Below are 20,903 nucleotides of genomic sequence, written 5' to 3'. Positions count from 1 at the left end.
AACAGCAGCGCACAAAGAAGTGCAAACATCCATCCCAGAGCTGAGATGGGAGGCAGAACACATAATGCTACTGCCACCCAGGCACTTCTTTGGCAAGGAATGTGGGGAGAAAGAAAATCACTGAGAGGAAAACATTCCCTCATCTGTTACAACACTTATTTCTGACAAAAGGTGCATTGAGTTTGGAGCTCTCTGTCTCTAATTCCAAACCTTTCATAAGGAAGGGACTTGAGATATTGCTTTAAATGAGAAGGATGATTTTAAAAATCAAAACTCATTTCTTTGATTAGCATTCAGGTATCACAATACTTTAGTCAACTCTATGACCCATCTTCAATAGCAAAACAAAACCACTCCTTCTTCCAAATGACATTTGAGCCACAGAAAACATTGCAACACAGAAAAATAATATAAAAATATTAGAACATTGGATCAGCTCAAATGCAGACACTGGTGAATGAAAATTATTACAATTTATCAACATTTTTGTATCCTTTATAACAGTATGTACTTTATTTGACATTGCCTCTGACTGATTGTAGAGAAACCACGGCAGAAGCAGGTCAAAGAGCTCACCTGGAGAATTTCCCTTTACCTAAGGAAACCTAGTCTTGGTTCTGGCAGCAGGAAAGCTGGGCAGGGCACAAAAGGCTGTTCCTGAGAGTCTCCAGCTCACTTTAAACCCTTTGCATTGGGGTGCTCTGGCGTGACCACAGCCACAGCAGAACATTCCTGGCTACAGGTCTGGGTGTCCAATGTCAGACAACTCCCTTTTCTGACCCAGAGATGGGGCAACTGAGAGGTGTTTTAAAGACTTTTGTTCCATTTTCAGTCTCATGTGAAGGGTGAGACAAATAAAGAATGGAAAGGATAGTAAAATACTGGAATGCTCTTCCCAGGGAGGTGGTAGAATCACCATCTCTGGATGTGTTTAAAAAAAGCCTGGACATGGCACTTGGTGCTATAGTCTAGGTGAGGTCTTAGGGCATAGGTTGGACTCGAAGATCTTAGAGGTCTCTTCCAACCTCATTATTCTGTGATTCTGTAATGTTATAATGATGTTATAATTCACGCCATCACAATCAGAAACCAACTATTTCCTACTTACAATACATTATAAGGATTTCTTGGCCTATCAGCTTTTGCCACACCATGCTGTAAATGCCTTAAAGCCAATCATCAAAAATTACCCCTTGTGGGTCCCACTACAATGCATTTTTCACAGTTCTATTTCTCCAAAGTATCCAGCCTTATTTACAAGGCCATCCTTTGAAAGTTGTTTTTAGTCCTATTTCTCTCTCAACAATACCTGTCCTATTCCAGGGCATTTCTAAGTCACCATTTCTCATCTCAAAGTTTGTATATGGATGCAATACTGTGTGAGCCTTCTGTCAGGCCCTGAGAACTCTCTGCAAACCCATTTCCCACAGTCCAAGAGCTAGGAGAGAACATCTTCAGCTGCAGGGAACAAGGAGAATGGATGTAGAGAGAGGCTCTGACTTTTGGCTGAGAAAAGTTTCAATCAGTGTATTTGATCCCATTCCCAATGCTGAAATCCAAGCTGGCTGGCAAAAAGTGCCCACTCCTCTTCCTTTTTGCTTACAAGCAGGAGGAACTTTATGTTTTTTCTTATCAAATTTGAGCCTCCTGCAAGTTCTTCTGTTTGGGGACTTCTTAAAATGACCCTGTGCCACATAATTCAATTGCTGCAATTTGAAGGTTAATGGAGGAATTTCACTCATATGGAAGAATATTTTCATATTTTCACTATTTTCACTATTCTATAAATATATTTTAAAATTTACATATATTTTTAAAGTTATTTATATTTTACAATTTAAAAATTATATTTTAAAATTTATTTTAATTTAATTTATATTTTTATCAAATTTTAATTACAATATTTCATATTTTCCCATGTGTTCCTATAGTTTCCCATATTTTCACTCATTTTCACGTATTTTCACATACTTTCCCACATTTTCCATATTAATATTTTCACTATTTTCACTATTTTATAAATATATTTTGAAATTTATGTATATTTTAAAAATTATTTATATTTGAAAATTTAAAATTTACATTTAACATTTTATTTAAATTTATATTTATATTTGTATCAATTTTAATGAAAATATTTCATATTTTCACATATTTTCCTATCTTTTCACATATTTTCACTCATTTTCACATATTTTCAAATATTTTCCTATATTTTCCCATATATTCACTCATTTTCACATATTTTCCGACATTTTTCATTTTCATATTTTCCCAATTTTCCCTATTTTATAAATATATTATAAAGTTTATGTATATTTTAAAAATATTTATATTTTAAAATGTAAAAATTAAAATTTACATTTTAAATTTTAAAAATGTATTTAAATTTATATTTATGTTTGTATCAATTCTTAATTAAAATATTTCATCTTTTCCCATATTTTCCTATATTTTCACTCATTTTCACTTCAGAATGGACATGGTTACACCCACCTCTGCCTTGTGAACAGGCAGCAACAGGTGAGTTTGCTTGAAGGCAGCAGTTTCCAACATAATTTTCCAAAAATCCCATTAACTTTTGGGCTGAAACTGCATGTCCCAGTGATCTGCCATGTGCCTGGTGTCTAGAAAGCTTCTCATGGGTGCTTTGGTCTGCAGGGTGATGGTGGCAATTCCTCGTGGCTGAATTCCCCTCCGGTGCTTGGGAATCCTCAGGGAATGCCAGCTTGGAAGTGCTTCCAGGTGCTGCCAAGATGTGAAGGTCCTGGGTCCAGTGTTAAGCACAGAGTTGACTCATACCATGGAAAACCAGTGGCTAAAAGAGGACAAAATAACTGGATTCTAGTAGCCTTTGGCTACAAACATATCAAGAATTCAGCGCTTCCCAGAGGGGAATTCAGTCCTGGGAAAAAGGCACCGCAGGCCATCGATTATCAGAGAATTACTGCTAAATGGAGAAAAGCTGACAGCAAATATTTACTCTTGGATCAATTCTGTTTAAAGGGCAATGTTTGGAGCAGAGCTTGGACTCTGTGGGAAGGTCAGGCTGCATTTATATAAAGACAGAGGGATATACACTGGGAATCCTTGCTTGGAAAGGAAAAGGACTGGAGGATTTTGAAGGACGCACAATGAGGATCATAATTTTTCTCCTCACATTGAGTGTTTTCTCATGTTCAGGTAAGTTGGAGCCTTGTCCTCCTTTTTAGGGTGGTTTTGGGGGGAAAAGTATAATCCTCCAATGAACTTCTGATGGAACTGTGCCTCCCTCTCAGGGTTCCCAGTGTATGACTACGACCTGCCTGTAACAGAGGAGGCTCTCAATGCTTCCATTGCCCGGATCAATTCCCAGTCATGGAGCAGAAACCTGTATGGTGTTGTCAGGAGCCGAGTCGTGGGAGTAAGTACACAGACAACAGAGATCCTTTACCTGAAATGTGCTTTCCTGGGATGGAAAACTCCTTTTCACCCAGTCCCGGAAAGCCAGGTTTAGTTGGAGTTGGCTGATGCTGCTTGAAAGACAGTGGGTTTGGGTCATTGTCTGAAGTTACAGCTTCAGGAACCTAGATATCTTTTGTGTGTAAGTTTGTAATTGAAACACTTTAAGAATTCAGATTTTTCACACCTAGAGCAGAAGTCCTTGAGGGTTGTCTTGTAGGATTTTGTTGAAAAGTGATGTTTTTAAATACCTCCAGCAAACTGCTTTGCTTTGGGCATCAAGCAGCCTAGCTCATCTGAAGCTCTTCGCTGGTTAAATGCCCCCACAATTCAGGATTCTTTCTCTGATCTTTATTTATGTCATCTGTCTCTATGCACCAATTCTGGTTTAAATCTGCTAGAGTCTAAGTGCAGGCAAGAAACCCCTATCTGTTTTAATTTGTGGTGCTCAGAATTATTCCGAATACTCCCCAAGTTAAGGAGTTCAAACTTCTTAATTCAAAGTTATGATGTCCATGCCCCTGAACACCCTCAGAACCTTTCTGTTCCTATAGGTGGCCTGTATCAAGTCTCTGCAAGAATGAATGTAAAGATGACATATGGATTTATACAATTTGGATTTAAACCCCCAAGTATTTGAAAGTAGTGGGAATTTGTTGTTTGTTGAGGGTTTTTTTGGGGCATTGCTTTTTTAATTTTCTTTTTAAGTCTCCCATCTTGAGCTAAAGTGTCACTGTAAGACACAAAATAACATGATGCGGACACGCTGCTGTTCTCAAGGAAAAAGGAGAAGTTTATTTTCTGACTCCAACATTTTTAGATTTCCAAAAGTGACAGTGGATTGGAGGGTGAAAGTGCCACCTCTCCAATGACACTGGAGAAACCAACAGTCCATCAAAACTCTCCTCCTCCATAAAAGAATGCAAGCCAATAAGTTATTTACAGAAAGTGTGTGAGAAAGTTCGTTACAAAAATGTAAACATCAGAAGGCTTAGAAAATCTTAAAAAATCAGGGTGGCACTAAAGCATTGATTGGACTATGAGAAAAGGGAAAAGAATAATCAAAAAGGACTGAGGCTGTGTTGTGTTGACCCTGCTTTCACCAGGTGGACACGTGGGACAGCGATACTTACGGGTTAGATCTGCGCTTCAGCATCCGCGAGACCGTGTGCACCAAAGCTTCGGGGAGAGACCCCTCCACCTGTGGCTTCAAAAGTGGCCCTTTCGTGGTAGGTGCCCCTGCTGGCACTGGGAACCCTCCCCTGGATGCAGGGGAAGGGTTGCAGTGCTGCTGGTGCTGAGAAGTGAGGAATGGCTGGCTGCTTTTGACACAACCTGCAGCATGGAGTGGGCGTTGGGTGGGAAGGGTCAGTGGTGGGAAACTCTTCTGCCTGCTCAGTGGGGAGGGCAGGGAGCTGAAAAGAGGATTTTTGTCTGAGAGCAGTGTGTAGTGAAGGTATGTGTGCTTTTGGGGCCAAATCCTAGAAGGAATGGCTTATTCTCTAAGTTAAGAGCTGATGTTTCACTTGCTTTCACCTGGGCACCACATGAAGGGTTACCTTACATGTTGTGCAGATTCCCTCTCTTTGCTCACAGTGCTGATCTCTTTTGGATTTTTCACTCTCAGCCTGAAATAAAAAGGTTCTTGATACAGCTCTTGCTCTCCTCTGAGCCTTGAATCACCAGCTTTGGTGGAAATACATTGTCTTTGAGTCTGTGCACAGACTTGGGACTTCTCTGTGCACAGTTACTGTGGAGCTAAGCAACTCATGTGTGTATAGATGGCACCACACAGAATTGTTGGTTATTGCTTTGCTGTTTTCCTCCAAAAACTCAGAAGTTGGCTGCTGCAGTGTTTTATCCCTGTATCCTAAACTGACACCATCCCCCTCTTCTTCTTGGGGCAATATGGTAGTGTGAGGATGTGTTTTCCAAACCTGAGTGCAGGTTTTGCTGCAGTTTTTTGTCCAGTTGCAGAGACAACATCTTTGAGGGTAGTTTAACTCCCAGAGCTGGGGCTGCTGTTGGCATAGCCCTGCACTGTCCTTCTCTTTGTGCTGAGTTGTGAAAAGGATGTGGAGGTTTTCTCCTGCCCCGAGTAGACTCAGAGGTTTGTACAACAAACACACAGCTGAGGAGCCATAACAAATTGTTGTATAATTGTTCTCGGGCTTCTTTCTCTTGGAATTTGTTTCTGAAATCTTTCTGCAGGTTCCCGCCACCACTGAGGGTTGGTATTGGATGTCTGCTCTGTGAGATTGGCTCTGTTTTGTTCTGTTACAGCCCACTGCTTCCTGCAGGAGCGTTGTGGAGGTCTCCGGGGGGCTGATTGCCAATATCACCGTGCGGTGCCATCGCAGCACATTCAGCTCTGAATCCATGAGCAGCGAGGAGGTGAGGAAGGGGAAAACACATTTTCGCTGCCTGGAGGAGTGAAAACTCTGCTTAGCCTCTTTTAAAGAGAATTCCAGGTGTCTGTGTGAGCTCCTGTTGCTGGAGGAGGTTTGGATCAGGAAAGTGGCTGTAGTTTGAAATCCAGCAGTCAGCGGTGACTCTTCCCTTGCCTGGGAGAATGTGACTCTCTGTGTCAGTCTGGCACATCTATCACCTCCAGCACTTCCTTCCTTGAGTTTGGGCCTGGAGAACAGTGACTGGCACTTCTTGGACACACACAAATCCCTGTGGCTCTGGCTCTGTTGCCAAACCCAGCTCCCAGCTGAGCATGTCATTGCAGCACAGCCCAAGGACATTTGATCTGCTGAGACCTTTGTTCCCTTTTTGAGCTCTTTTTTGGCTTTAAGGGTGTTATTCAATGCTGACCTAACCTGGGAATTCCTACTGACTGTTTCCAAACTGTGCCAGTGTCCACTTTATCCATGAACTGACTCTTGAACTTTGTGTGTCTGCACTTAGAACACAGCTCTACATTGGGTGTTGTGCTTGAGGGAACACAATTTAACAAGCAAGGGTATGGAGAGCTTTTATTTTTGGAAAATTCAGGGAGCTAAATTAAGAAGTTGAACTGTAGAATCACAGAATGGTTTGGGTTGGAAGGAACTTTTATGCCCATCCAGTTCCACCCCCTACCATGGGACACCTTCCACTGTCCCAGGTTGCTCCAAGCCCTGTCCAACCGGGCCTTGGGCACTTGCAGGGATCCAGGGGCAGCCACAGCTGCTCTGGGCACCCTGTGCCAGGGTCTGCCCACCCTCAGAGGGATGGATTTCTCCCCAGTATCCCATCTCACCCTGCTCTCCTTCACCTTAAGGCCAATCTTCCTTGTCCAGTCACTACAAACCCTTGTGAAAAGTCCCTCTCTAGCAGCCTTGTAAACAAATAGGATTCTTTGCTACTTTTCATTGGCTCGAATTGCCAAATTAGCTCTTCATTTATTCTTTTTTTTTTCCTCAAAATCTCCATTCAGAGCTGGCTAGTGAGTGCACCCCAGGAAGCCTGGCTCTGCAGAGCAGAAAGACTGCATGTGGAGCTCTGGAATGTGTAACACAGGCTGGGATGTTCAGTCAGTCCTCTGTGGGTTGACATAACCATTGTTTAACAGGGCACTCAGCACAAACACTTGCTTTTACAAGCAGACATCTTCCCCCAAGTCTTCCTTAACCATCACTTAAAATTCAGCGCTGTTGCCATATTCCTGCTGGGGAATATATTTCCTGCAATGTTAATAAGGAATAAATGCCAAAGGGAATTACTGCACTTGAAAAGTAAAGTGTTTCCCTCTGCAGAGGGCTGCAGCAAGTGCACTGCAGCTCTTGCTGTGGAGCTGTGACTCTGCTCAGGGGATCTCAGCTTGGCTGAGGTGGTGTTGGTGCACCTGTGGTGCTGTTTGGATGGGAGAAGGAATTGTGATTGACTGAAGCTGGCATCACAGAACATCCTGAGTTTGATGGGTGCATGGAGTGCAACCCCTGGATTGCAGGAGCACCAGCAGTAATCTTGTTATCAGCGAAATTAAGAATGAGGTTTGGAATTACTTTAGTGACCACCTCGTGCCTGAGGGGATGGAGAGGTGGGACCTCTTGCCAGGTGTGGGTTTTAAAGAAATGTCTTTAATTTCCAGATGATGCACGTGCCCATAAGGACCCCTGACAGGCGGGGCAGCGCTCCCAGGGAAGGTAAGGCAGCTCTGCCGTGCTGGAATAGCCTGACCTGTGTTCTCCTCTTGGAACATCTCCAGGTCATCTGTCTGATGGAGAAGGCAATGTGAAAGATCAGCTGTTTGCTCCTGCTCATGGCCAGCTGGTTTTTCACTTGCAGAGGGGTGCCTAGCTTAGGGTGCATGGAGGGCACTGTCCTGCCAAGCCAGGCCATGCTGAGGTTTATCCATTTTTTGGATTGCCAGATTTGTGCTCTCATAACCACTACTTAAGTGCAGAATGCAGTGCTGAATATTTTGTATTCTAGAATCACAGAGTGGTTTGGGTTGGAAGGAATCTGAAAGATCATCTTGTTCCACCCCCTGCTGTGGTCAGGGACACCTTCCACTGTCCCAGGCTGCTCCAAGCCCTGTCCAACCTGGCCCTGGACACTTGCAGGGATCCAGGGGCAGCCACTGCTGCTCTGGGCAACAATCCACACCAGTCTGAAAGCATCTCACACTTACAGATGTCTCCATGTTCTTTGTTTCAGAGGATGCCTTTGCTCCTGAAGCCTTCCCTTCAAGGGGAAGAGGCAGCAGCCGTGGAGACTGGAACAAACCCAGCTACTTCAACCCTGACAAGATGGAATAACCTGGCCTGGGTGAGTGTGGCTTAGGGTTAGGGCTGGGAGAGTCAGAGAACACGCAGCTCCAGGAACACTGGGACTGCAAAAGGCCATCCTTACTTTGTTGCTCCTACATCTTTCTGGTTTGCACCACCCATGGTGATGGGGTTCAGGTCAGGGTAGACTTAGGGCTGGCTTTTATACACCCTGGGTCTGCAGGTTTTGTGGCAGGGTGGGAAGTGACTGCTCAGGATGAAGGATTTTTAACTCCTTGGAAGAGATCTGAGCTCCAGAGCTCGTGGCTGTGCCTCACTTTTGAGTTGTCCATGCTGTATCCTCCAACATACACCCGTGTCCTGGGGTACAGGCAGTGTGCAAAGTGTGCAGAAAAATCCTTCTGTAAACTCAGAGTTTGAGTTTAGTGTAGGCTTCTGGCCTTTTTACCCCCATTTTCCTCGTGACAAGTGTGAAAAACGCCAATGACTTGTTTTTTAAATTTAAAAAGTTTAATAGTAATAAATGGTTATAAAAATAATAATATAATTAGAGTAATAAAAATTTGGACAATTTTGATTAGAACAATAGGAGACAATAAAAACAAAGAGTTACAGATGGTCTGGGTACCTTTTTCTGGGCAAAATTAGCCTGAAAAGGACCCAGGTTAACAGAGGATTAACCCTTAAAAGCAACAGCCTGTTGCATATTTATACACCTCATCCATGATGCATAAATTCCATTCAAACACAGGATTCTGTCTGGGCAGTGTCAGCTTCTTCCTCTGAATCCTCTTCAGGGCTGAGCAAGGTGGGAAGAACTCGATAAGGGAGCAATAAATTCTCTTTCTCTGAAAGATTCAGGTGTCCTGTGGCTGCTCTCTGGGTGCAAGTACCTCATTCCTCTCTTAAAAAAAATACCTTACACAGCATAATTTCTATTTTAACATTATGTTATAACCTAAAACTACATTTAACACACTACTTAAGAAAATTAATACAGTGCAACTTTCTAACACAACACATGTAATATTCATTTGAATATTTGCAAAAAGCCAATCATAAAATAGGCATTTTTCACACAAGGACAGTGAGGGGCTGGAGCATATCCAGAGAAGGGATATGGAGGAATGGTCCTGTCTTTGTGCCACATCAAGTGCCCCCAGGGCCACACAGCTCCTCAAACAAAAACAAGGGACCTGGGAGAACCACGGTGGGAGAACCATCCGTGAAGGAGATGTTTGGAAGCCAATTAACGGGAATGCTAATGAAAGGCAGCCGTGATTTATTTGAGCTGGCAGAGCCTATCCTGCAGAAATCACCTTTGCTGACCTGCCTCTGCGGCTCTTCGTGGGAGCAGCTCTAATTGCTGCTGATGCTTTACCTGCCCTCTTAAGGGCCTTAATCTAAAGGGAAGTGGTTTGAAAGAGTTTTAGCAACAAGGAATGAGCTCATTCTTTGGCGTGCTAAGCAGGTTTGAAGTATCTGGGGGAGAGGGGGAAATTACTTAGTGAAGCTCTGTCTTTGTGATGAAAAAGGCTTCTTGGGGTACATATCATTAGCAGGTCCGTGTCCCTGTGCAGTGCCAGAACTGAGTGCTCCCTGCGTGTGGAGCTCAGCTCCAGCCTGCCACGTTGGAAACGGAGACACTTTTAGATGGAATTTAGCGCCATTGGTGACTCACCGAAAGCTAACACATGTTACTCATAAGCATAGCCGTGGTAAACCTCGATGTGCTGGAGGAGACGAGCCTCCTGCTCTCCTGGAAACGAGATATCAAAGGAAAACCCAGGCTCTCTGCTGTGTTTGTAAGAATCGTTTCATTAAATCCATATGCTATTTTGGTTTATCCCTGAGCCACTAGAGCCAATAGGCCTTTTTAATCACTGCCTGTCTTCTTACAGGAATCTCTAACTTTGCCTTTGGGCAGTGCTAGGTATCTTCAATTCTCTGGCTCTGGAGAAGAGCTATCCCCCCTTTCAGCAGCGCTCAGAAATGCTTTGTGTTCTTGGGCCTAACTTCTAACAAATCTCCAAACCAAAAGCAAGATGTAAAACCTTCCTGAAAACAGAGCGTGAAGCAAGCGGGGAGAAATTTATGGTTCTTGAAACGCAGAGCAGTTTGAAATTTAATACTTTCTGCTTGCTTTTAGAAATTGGTTGCAAGTGTCATTTATGGAGCTGTATTTCATGCAAGTGTCAGCTATGGAGCTGGTTTTTTCCAAGGATTTTCCTGGGTTTTGGACGTGTCAGAGGCAGATACATCAGGAGATTTAAAGAGAATATCAACTCTACCCCCAAAGCCCCTTGTTTCTCTTGCTTTTATCAATTTGATTTATTAGTTGCAAAGTCTGGAGAGGAATCTTCCTGGTTTTGCTGGTATCCAGAATTAGAGGGTTTCATTTGAAGCCAAAAATTAAACAGATTTTATGTGTCTGAGGCCAGGAAAAGTTGTTCCCTGCTGTGTTTCCTGGGTTTTGGCATATGTGTGATCCTGGCTGGCATTATTACCAGCCATGCAGGGCTTGGTGGGGGCATGGGAAATGAGTGCTGAGTTTTGAAATGGCAGTAGGCTCGACTGGCTTGGCTTAGCTGAGAAGATTTTTGGGGGAGGCTGGGGAAATAGCAATTTAATAATAGAAGACTTTCATCTCTTACTGAAAGAACCTGGTGCTGACAGGCAAAGCTAGACAAGTCCAGGTAAGGAATGAAATGTGATTTTTTTTTTCTTTTACACTCCAGAATGGGTAACTGACTGCTGCAAAAATTGCTCAGGCAAGTGGCTGACAGTTTTTCATGCTGGATTTTACATTTCTGAGCTAGGCCTTCTTATCTTTTTGGCTTCAGGAATTATTTCAGGAAAATTCCGTGCCTGACTTTGTGCAAGAAGCTAGTCTAAATGAACTCACTGGTGCTTTGTAGCTCTTTTTATTTATTAGAATGTGCTAAATATTCAGGAGGGGGGGGAAAAAAAATCAGTGCCATTGTTACATAAAGAACATTTTCAAGTCTGCAGTCTTCAGACCCACCAGTCTACTGGTGCCTGCAGGAATTAGAAATTGAATGTGAAAAACCCCATCAATGATTAATGAGCTTACTTCAGTGACAAGTCCTAATCAGATTTTCTGGATTTATTTCCTCGTCCATCTCCAAACTGGGGAGATTGTGAAATTCCCGTGGCATGCTCTGAGGCCAGCCTTTCCCATCAATAACTCAGGCACACAAGGAGTGGCAGGAGGGGGAAAAGGCTGCTGTACAAGAGCTGTTCACCTGTTAACAACCTGAGCTGGAATCTGCTGGACGCTGCTCTGAATTGCAAAGAGGAGCCTAAAAATGGCTCAAACTTGCCCACCACCTTAATCCCCAGGGAGCAAAAGGGTCCTGATGCTCTGCTCTTCCAAAATCACCTGCCTAAGGCAGCTTTTTCTTGTGCAGACCCCTGAATTATATCTGGAGTCTCCCCAGCAATGCTTCGCGTCCTTGAACAGGAAAATCAAGGAGCAAGTTCCTGCCTCTGCAAAATACAAATTGATGGTGAATGCTGATTGTGTCTTGCTCGTTAATCACACCAGGAAGGTGGGTTTTTAACAGGAAATCAGCTTCCTTCAGCGTCGAGCCGAGGGGCTGTGATTTCCTCCTCGAGTTTTCTGTATTTTCCTTACAATTGCTCCCTGTCACCTGGCACAGCTCGACGCTGGCAGTCCTGAGGAGCTGATTAGCAGCACTGCACGTGCACAAGTGGCATCCTTAAATATCAGAGTTGTTTTTTGTTTTTTTTAATGGAAGAGCATCAGGCAGCATTGGGCCTCTTCTCATACCTAAGAAATCCAAGACCTGACCTTCAGAGTGAAATGGGTGCTTGTTTATCTGCCTCCTGTAAATACAATAGCAGAGCAGGGTTCACAGCTCTCCTGGGGTGTGGAAAACTGAGCTTTAATCCCCAGTGCCCTCTTTAAGGAGCTGCTTGATTTTATATCCTCATGTCTTTGTTTTTGCCTCTCCCGTCCATCCACCCACTTTCTACGGTCCTCATAAAGCAGCTTATTGCTTTGTGTGGGAGAAAAAAACAAAAGAAAAAAAAGAAAAAAATGAAAAAATGAAAAAAAGGAAGAAAAAAAAAGAAAAAAAAGAAAAAGAAGCAGCAGAGGGAAGGAGAATCCCTGCAGGGTGGGATCTGTTGCAGGGTGTGTGAGCTCCGTGTCAGATGGGCTTTGGGAGCAGTTTGGTGCTTGGGGAAATGTCAGGATGCTGTTCTATCACTGAGCCTGGCCCTGGTGGCCGAGTCCTCGGTGTCACCTGGCAGCTGTGATGTGCTGTGGCAGGGGACAGCGTGCTTTCATCTGTTCAGAGGCAAACAGAGCCAGGCAGGACCTCTCGTGCTGCTGGGGTCAGAGCATGGGGCAGAGGTGTTGGAGCAGAGAGGGAATTGCTGTGACAGCCTCCCGGCGCTGTGAGCAGCAGCAATTTTGGTCTTGCCCTTTGTGCCCCCCTCTTCTCGATGTGTTTTGAAGGGTTAGACCCACAGCTGCATGGAGGAAATTGTTCCTGCTTAGGGAGGGCACGGAGCTTGGATGATCCCTTACACTTCACAAGCCCCTTTGTCTCATTCCAGGAGAAAACCAACAGGACTTCCTTCCCTGGAGGGACAGAAAGGGCTCTCAACCTATTGCTCAGTGCTGGGTTATAGAAATGAGCTCATCAAAGGACCACACAGTCGGGAAGGCCCTCTCAAAGCAGGGCTGTGCAGCTGAGGTTGGAATACCATGGGATAGAGATCCCTCATCCTCTTTGGGCTACACACAGGAACCCTATTAGGGGAAGACTTTCTCCTTAAACTGAGCTGGAATTTCCCGTGTTCCCTCTGGTTCCTGTTTCTCCTGTTGTCCCTTGGTCCCCAGCAATGATTGCAGTGGCTGGTCCTGGCATCCCCCATCCCCAGGATTCAGTGGCTCCTGGACAAGCTGTTCTTAGAGAGTCACTATATTTAATCCCTTCCACACGTGGGGACTCTCCTTTCTCGCCCGAATCTGTCTCTAAAATTTTACTAACAAAATTGTCTCACAGAAAAAATGTCAGGTTGCCATGGTGACCAACTTGCTGAAGACACAGTGTGGGCTCCGGGGTGCTGGGGAAGCTGTCACATGTTCCCTTGGAAAAGCACATCTCCCGTTTCTTCTGAATGTTGTACTCTCCATTCAGATCCATCTCAGGGCAGACCATACATCAGCTTCTAGCCTCGACCATCTCTGCTTTTGACACTTGGCAATATGTGTTGATTTGTGTCCCATGGGTCTCATTTCACTGTTGTTAATTTTTCTAACACTGTTGTTAATTTTTCTAATTTTATTCCTTTTTTTCCTTTTACCCTAATTAACCACTGCCACGACATTTGTGCGCATATGAAATATTTTGCATGTGCAGGTTTCTTTTTGCAGATTCCACAGGGTGGGAAGCAAATTAATAAGCAACTTGTTGAAGCTGAATACACTTTTTCCCAAGGATGGTTCTGAGACAAATTCTCAGACATTTCTCTTTCCTCTCTGTTTTTAAAGTAGATTGGAGAATGAGAAGAGTCAAAATTCAAAGATCCAGCATGGGAAGAAAGAACCTGATGGCTTGACCTTTCCTTTTTGGTGAAAAAACTGTTCTTCCGTGGAGTGAGAGTCTTTCCCCAAACTCCCTTTCTGCTCATGAGATGCTAAATACACCCTCATCCATCAACAGCCCTTCTGATGTGTTAGGTATCCCTGGGAGAACTCCAATTTAACTGTGTCCAGGACATTTCCACCGTCCCATAATGATGCTATTAAAACCTCATTATTCCATTTGTTTGTTCTGTGTTTCTTTCTGCTTGCTTGTAATTTTCTGTGACGCTCCCGGCTAATTATTGATTATTCAAACGAATACACCCACACTCAATTCCCGTCGTCTCTCCGGGCTGCAGCAGCTGCGGACAGAGAAGCCTCTCTCCAAATCCAGAGGCTGGAGTTGAAGCCCGCCAGGAATTTGGCTTTAATGGGCTCTTGGTCGCTAATGTGGAGAGCTGGGGGCTGCTAATGGGGGTGACTGTCAGGTACTAATGGCCTCTGGAAGAAAGCCAGGTTAGAGCACAATTCTGATGTGTTCCTCACCTGGGAAAGGTCTCAGCAGTCCTGATCCCGATCCCGATCCTGATCCTGATCCCGATCCTGATCCCGACCCCGATCCTGATCCCTATCCTGATCCTGATCCCTATCCTAGTCCTGATCCTGATCCCAATGCCGATCCTGATCCCGATCCTGATCCAAATCCCAATCCTGATCCCGATCCGATCCTGACTCTGATCCCAATCCTGACCCTGATCCCAATCCCGATCCTGATCCTGATCCCAAAGCCGATCCTGATCCCGATCCTGATCCCTATCCTGATCCTGATCCCGATCCTGATCCTGACCCTGATCCCGATCCTGATCCAAATCCCAATCCTGACCCCAATCCTGACCCTGATCCTGATCCTGACCCTGATCCCAATCCTGATCCCTATCCTGATCCCGACCCTGATCCCAATCCTGACCCCGATCCTGATCCCGATCCTGATCCCGATCCTGATCCTGATCCCAATCCTGATCCCAATCCTGATCCTGACCCTGATCCCAATCCTGATCCCGACTCTGATCCCGACCCTGATCCCTATCCTGATCCAAATCCTGATCCTGACCCTGATCCTGATCCCAATCCTGATCCCGACTCTGATCTCGACCCTGATCCCTATCCTGATCCCAATCCTGATCCCAACCCTGATCCCGATCCTGATCCTGACCCTGATCCTGATCCTGACCCTGACCCTGATCCTGATCCTGATCCCGATCCCAATCCTGACCCTGATCCTGATCCCGATCCTGATCCCGATCCTGATCCCCTTCCCTCCACCCTCTGCACAGAGCCCACCCTGCAGCTCTTTGGGAAATCGAAGGTTGCTGTGCATCTTGGGGGATTCTTATTGGTTTTTTTTTAAGGCTTTATTAGTCAAAATCAACTTATTTTCCTCTCTAAAGCCACTGTCCCACTCAGTCTGACTCTCACCTATTTTCCCCTCCTGACTGCAGCGAGGTAACCTGTTGTAGGAATTTCACCTCAAAATCTTGAGAAGATGCAGTCAGAGCCCTCGATGACCACGGTGGTAGCAGGGAGCAGAGAGCGCTGACAAAGGTCTGACAGAGAGAGTGATGTTTTCCTCTTCCATGGCTGTTTTGCTTTGCTTGGATGAGCGGGACTGGGAACCTTCAAGGCCAGGCTGGATGGGGCTTGGAGCAGCCTGGGATGGTGGGAGGTGTCCCTGCCCGTGGCAGGAGGGTGGGATGGGATGAGCTTTAAGGTCCCTTCCAACCCAAGCCAGCCTGGCATTCCATGATTCCTTTGCTCTGAACGCCCAGTGCCAGAGTCCTCCGTGATCTGTCTCTCTTCCAAATATTTGCTGAGCATCTTCTTTCCCAACAGGGCTGATTTCACCCGTCCGTGCTGATTTTAGGTAGAACCATGACTCTTCATTGGGCAGGAACAGCCTAGGAGCTTCCTGAAACTCCTGAGCTCAAGAGATTGTGGCTTAGGTCTTTTTATATGTGTCTTTCTGGCCCAGGTGAGCAGAAGACCTTCCTGGCCTGTTTCTCCAGGACCTGGCACTGTTTCCTGGAAGGGATGAGGTCGATTGACAGAGGAAACAGCTTCAGCTGGGCTCATACTCTTCCCTGTTTCACTCTTGCTTTTCCCAGTTCCCCAACAGGCAGTTCTCAGGGCCAGGGGCTGGATTCAACAATCCTTGTGGGCCCCTCCGACTCAGGATATTCTATGACTCTGTATTCTGCTAATATGTGATAATCAAATGTGCACTTCTCTACACACTCACACACACCAAAAAAAAACCCCAAAAAACCAAAAGCCCACCTTTTTTTTTGGTTTTTGGGTTTTTTTTTTCATTTTCTTCCCTCCCCCCCGCCCCAGCCAAGATGATTACTTTAAGCTCCTGGCTGCACTGCATGCAAATGCCTTCACACCTAGGAGGAGCTGATGTGGCATCTGCTGTGCAGATGTTTATCTGGCAGCAGGGAGCAATATTTCCTCTGTCCACATTACTTTCCCGAGCCTTTCCTGGTCCCAAATTGCTGACTCAAGCACTCGGTGCTCCAACATACCAATGACCCTTGCTGGGGATGCTCCCTTCCAGCTCCCCTGGCTGAGAGTTTTGGGCTGTGTAAGCAGACCTTGAGTTTTGTTGTTGGATTTTGCTTGGGGAGTGGAGATTTATGCAGCAGCAGGGACAGGGAGAGAGCTTTCCCCGCACCCTTAGAGGCACTACTTGCCCTGGAAGGAATGTGCAGAGTAGAAATTCTCTCCTCTTGCAGACTTTGAGGCTGTTCAGCAAAAAAGGGAAGGGAGACAGCAAAGCCACGGGGGATGAGACTGAGGTCTCATCATTGCTGCACACAGGGACTTTGTTTGAGCTTTGTTGCCCTACCAGAAGGTGAAATATTGTCACCCTATCGATGCAAAGCAGTTGTAGGATGAGGAAAGAAGTGAGAGTTTGGATCTGTGTAGTGATTTGGGGAATGAACAGGAGCAACTGCAGCTGCTGTCCCCACATGGGACAGGACACCCGGCCCCTGCCCAGACCTCCAGCACTGCACTCTGTCCCCAGGGAAGGGTGGAAAGTGCTGACTTCCTGCTCTCTGAGGAAAGCAGTAAAACCTGCATCCACGGCAGAATCGCTCCTTTCACATTCATTTTCTCTGTTTGGTTTTTTTGTACACCCCGACACTTTTTATGCTGACAGTGTCTGGGCAGGAATTCCCATGGTGTGGGATGGATGAAGGACAACACCAGGCAGTGATGCTGCAGAAAAGCTGGGCTCAGTTCCCTTCTCTCCCTTCAGGCAGCACTTGTGGAATTTGGGCTCCAGGGCGCCACAGCATCTCATTTGCCAGACCCTCTTTTTGGCACCAGATGCTCCACAATGGACATCTCACCCCTGGAAGTGTTCAAGGCCAGGTTGGACAGTGCTTGGAGTAACCTGGTCTAGTGGAAGGGTCTTTAAGGGTCTTTAAGGTCCCTTCCAGGGCAGTCTGTGACTCTGTGGTCACTGCCAGGCACTGGTGTGGTTTGCGCCACCATGGGACTGGCACTGGTGTGTTGGTAGCTGTACATCAAATTCTGCTGACATGGCTAGCTGGGAATGGGTGGAGCTACCAGCAATAAAGTCCTACATGGAACTAGCCAAAAAAAGTCCCCAAAGAGCAGAGCTGATCAGCTGGACGGAGCCCAGCCCATGTCAGAGAGAAGGCTGTGGCTCATCCTGGAGGAATGCGGAGATTTCCGGGCGTACGCTCGGCTGTCAGCAGCCTCAGCTCAGGCTGCTCGTCCAGCCTGACCCCTGGATGATCTCTCTGAAACGAAGAACAGGCATTAACTGCCAGATCCATGTCCTGATTCAGAGTGGGGAGCTGTTGGGAGCAGGACCTGAGTGCTTTCCCACCAGGAGTGTTGGGTTGGAGCAGCTCTGCAAGAGCTAGTTCAGCACGGACACTTGGGAGGGTCCTGAGGAGCCAGAGCTGTGCCGAGGGTGGGGAACATCCTCTGTAGCACAAAGAACCAGTGGCAGATCCCAGGGCTGTCGGTGAGCCTGGCTGGCCACTCCTGCTCCTGCTTCCCGCTGGTGCTGATGCCCACTAGATGTCAGAATTGAACAAATGCAAGGGGAGGCAGCAGTTCCCTTCTCAAATCATTCCCCTTTCCCCTCCCTCTTTCAGATTTCTGGCCAGCTGTGTGACAAAATGACCTTTGTGCAAGGAGGGTCGGTGCGTTTAAGTGGTGAAGAGAGCAGGGGATGCAGAGGAGAAATGACTGAGACAAAAAATCCTGGCCAGGTTGGAGTGCTTGTTTTGCCCATGGCAGCCCAGAGTTTAAATTCTGCTCCAGGCACAAAGATTTTTTTGCTTTTTACTCTGTGGACAGTGGAATTTTCTTTCTCCTGCATGACAGACTTATCCTTTTTGATAAAACAGCATTAAATCAGATTTCCCAGCCTGGGCTGTGCTATGCCTTTGGTAAGAGGAAAGCTAGAGAAATAAATGCTGCTTGTCTCAGAGAGGGTTTTGATTTCAGAGCTGAAGCCTTCTACCTGTTCCCAGCTCCCATCTCAGCTCTTACTCAGGAGCTCAGCTCATTCACTGCAGCTGCTTAACTTTAGCAAGAGCATCCTAATGCCTCTTAAAGATTAGGTGTGCTAATTAATGCTTCCACAACCAGGAAGGAATCTGCTGCTGTCTGACACAGCTGCCACAGTGTTTGCTCCTTTCAAACCTCCTGCTGGCTTTAAAATCCTAATTTTCCCCCTGTTTTTTTTTCCCAGGACAAATTGTTGCCTGTGTCTCATGGCACAGTGGGAATTCTCTGAAGGAAATAGAGTGCCAGCACTTGGCAATCCTCACGTGGTGGAGGCTTCTGAGAGGGTGGTGGTGACGTGTCTGCTTGTGCCCCGTGACAAACAAGGAGTCTGGGCTGGAAAACCAGCATTAGACCTGGAAAGGGGAGCTTAAAACATGGGCCTTAACTCCTCCAAGGAAGTAAAGCTCCCAGAAGTTATCTGGATGTTCGTTGGAGATTAAATCAGGCGGAGATTAAGCTGGGAGAAACATAGCCCAAGAAGGAAACTGGGATTTCGTGTTGGCCTCCAGAGACCAAACTGGTTTAGGGCATTATTTATCTGTGAGACTTGAAGGAGGAGACCACCAGGAAAACCACAAAGCTTGGCAGGGTCCCAGGGATTACAGGCCTTGATTAATGACAGTTTAAAAAGAATCTTATGTGCTTGTGGAATTTTTTTTTCTGAGCAGAGGGAAGGTGATGCTGCTGGCTGAGCCTCCTGATCTGGGATGAATAATGGAAAGGAAAAGGACCCCAGCACCCCAAATGGGAGGCTGTGGATTTAAAGAGTGAAGGAAACCCCATAATCACATCAAGAAGAGGTCCTGTGCAGAAGAATGGGGGCCAGGAATGTTTCAGCCTAGGGCTACATGCCACGTATGGGCTACTGGGATAGGCTTGTTGAAACTTTCAGGTTGGAAAAGACCTTTAAAATCATCGAGCCCAACTGTCACCCTAAAGATGGGGCAGCAAAACCCCAACAACTTTTCCTGTGCGTGTTTCAAAGGTCTTTAATTTCCTTAATTGAACTGCAGGCAGTCTTGTTGAAGGGTGAGAAATCTCCATTAGGCAGGCTTGCCAGGGGCTTTGGGAGCAGATAGATTGGATAAAAAAGACAAACCAGAAAACCCTGGGGTGGTCTTTGATGCAGGGGCTGCTAAGGAATATTTTTATACCTTTCCTGCCTAGTGGAATGGTCTTCCAGGGTATTTTGAAGGGAAGAAGCCCTGACTACAGGTAATGCTAGAACCGATTGCAAAAGCCTTTGAGTTGTTTGGTTTTCTAAGCTGGTGTTTTATTAATTGCCAGCTTTTTATCCTCTCGGAGAGAACAGAAAAAAACCCCCACTTGTCCATGCAATTTTTTCCAGCTTTTTGAGCTCTTTTAAAGCATTCACAGGTCCTGCTGGTGAATTTTCTGGAACAGGCCCCACATCACCTTTCCTAGCAGAGAGAAAGGGACTCAGATACATGAGGTTTATGCAACAAGAAAGACACACACGCCCTTTTAAAGGGTTGGAGCAGCAGATCTGTGTTCAGTGAACCAAAACACAGCTTTCTGTCCTAAAAGCTTACATGCCAAAGTTTGAAAATACACCCACTGAAGTGGAGGTGACTGAGGAAAGACCAAGAGGGAGGGGTTGGGTGCTCTTTGGAGAGAGTCAGAGATTTCAGTTCACTGAGAGAGGCTGGAACCAAAGCCTGGAGCCAAAATAACAGGCCCTGGTGTTCTGCCACGACTGCATGACTGCATCTTTCTTTAAAATGACTGTTCATTGTGGCTGTTTCATCACGAAATGACTCCGTAGTTCCTCTCTGCTGTTGGGCAACAGGCCGTGTCCTGACACTTCTGCATTTCTCCCTGGCTGAAGCAACTCTGCATAAAGCTGCCAGTAATCCAGTTCCCCTAAAAACTCCTGTTTTTAAACAGAACTTGCTGTTTATTGGAAGCATTGCCTGGTGCCACGGTGAGCAGGAGCAGAGATTCTCAGCGTGGTGCTCGTGCCTGCCTTCCACTGACATTTGCAGCATTGGCTCTGCTGAGGAAGAGCAGCTCAGCTGGGAGCAGAGGGCTGGAATTCCACAGGGATGTGCTGGGAGGCTGGAGCCTGCCAGGGTTTGAATGTGAATGCTGCTGGTGCAGGAGGCTGCCCGTGTTTTGCATTCACAGCCACGCTCTGATCCTGCAGGGCTCTTGGCCTGGCAGGGGATTCCAGAACCCAGGAACTTGGTTTGTAGGAGCTGGGTGGGATTCCACCCCTCTGAGCAACCAGAGAAACTGCAAAGCTCAAGTCTGGGGTTTAAAACTCTCGCTTTTTCTTTACTTGATGCCAGGGCTGTTCATTTAGGGGTGAGGCTTCTGTGGGACCTGTTGTGAGTGGTTTTCCTTCCGTCCCCAAGCATTCCCAGACCTGCCACCCTTGGCACAGCCCCAGTGGAAGGAGCTAGGCTGGTTTCACCTCCAAGCTCCCAGAGCCAAGGGCCAGTTTGGCAAAAGTTTCTCCTGCTTGTGCTCCTCCCTTTGCTCCCAGAGAGAAGGAGGAACAGAGGAAGAGATCTGTGTTTACATGGAAG

At 46.1% G+C, this 20,903-nt stretch overlaps 1 protein-coding gene across 1 annotated transcript; it reads left to right on the top strand.

The window, feature by feature from the left end:
• Nucleotides 1-3,134: 3,134 nt before the first annotated feature.
• On the top strand, nt 3,135-13,841 carry SPP2 (secreted phosphoprotein 2). Its single transcript, XM_030952638.1, has 7 exons — nt 3,135-3,183; nt 3,279-3,403; nt 4,548-4,670; nt 5,725-5,835; nt 7,520-7,574; nt 8,089-8,199; nt 13,711-13,841. The coding sequence occupies exons 1-6, from the start codon at nt 3,135-3,137 to the stop codon at nt 8,187-8,189; spliced, it is 564 nt and encodes a 187-aa protein (XP_030808498.1). The 3' UTR covers nt 8,190-8,199; nt 13,711-13,841.
• Nucleotides 13,842-20,903: the final 7,062 nt, after the last annotated feature.

Source organism: Camarhynchus parvulus, chromosome 7, assembly GCF_901933205.1.
Source record: "Camarhynchus parvulus chromosome 7, STF_HiC, whole genome shotgun sequence".
Taxonomy (NCBI): domain Eukaryota; kingdom Metazoa; phylum Chordata; class Aves; order Passeriformes; family Thraupidae; genus Camarhynchus; species Camarhynchus parvulus.
Note: the sequence above shows the minus strand (reverse complement) of the source record. Positions and strands in the feature narration are given on the sequence as shown.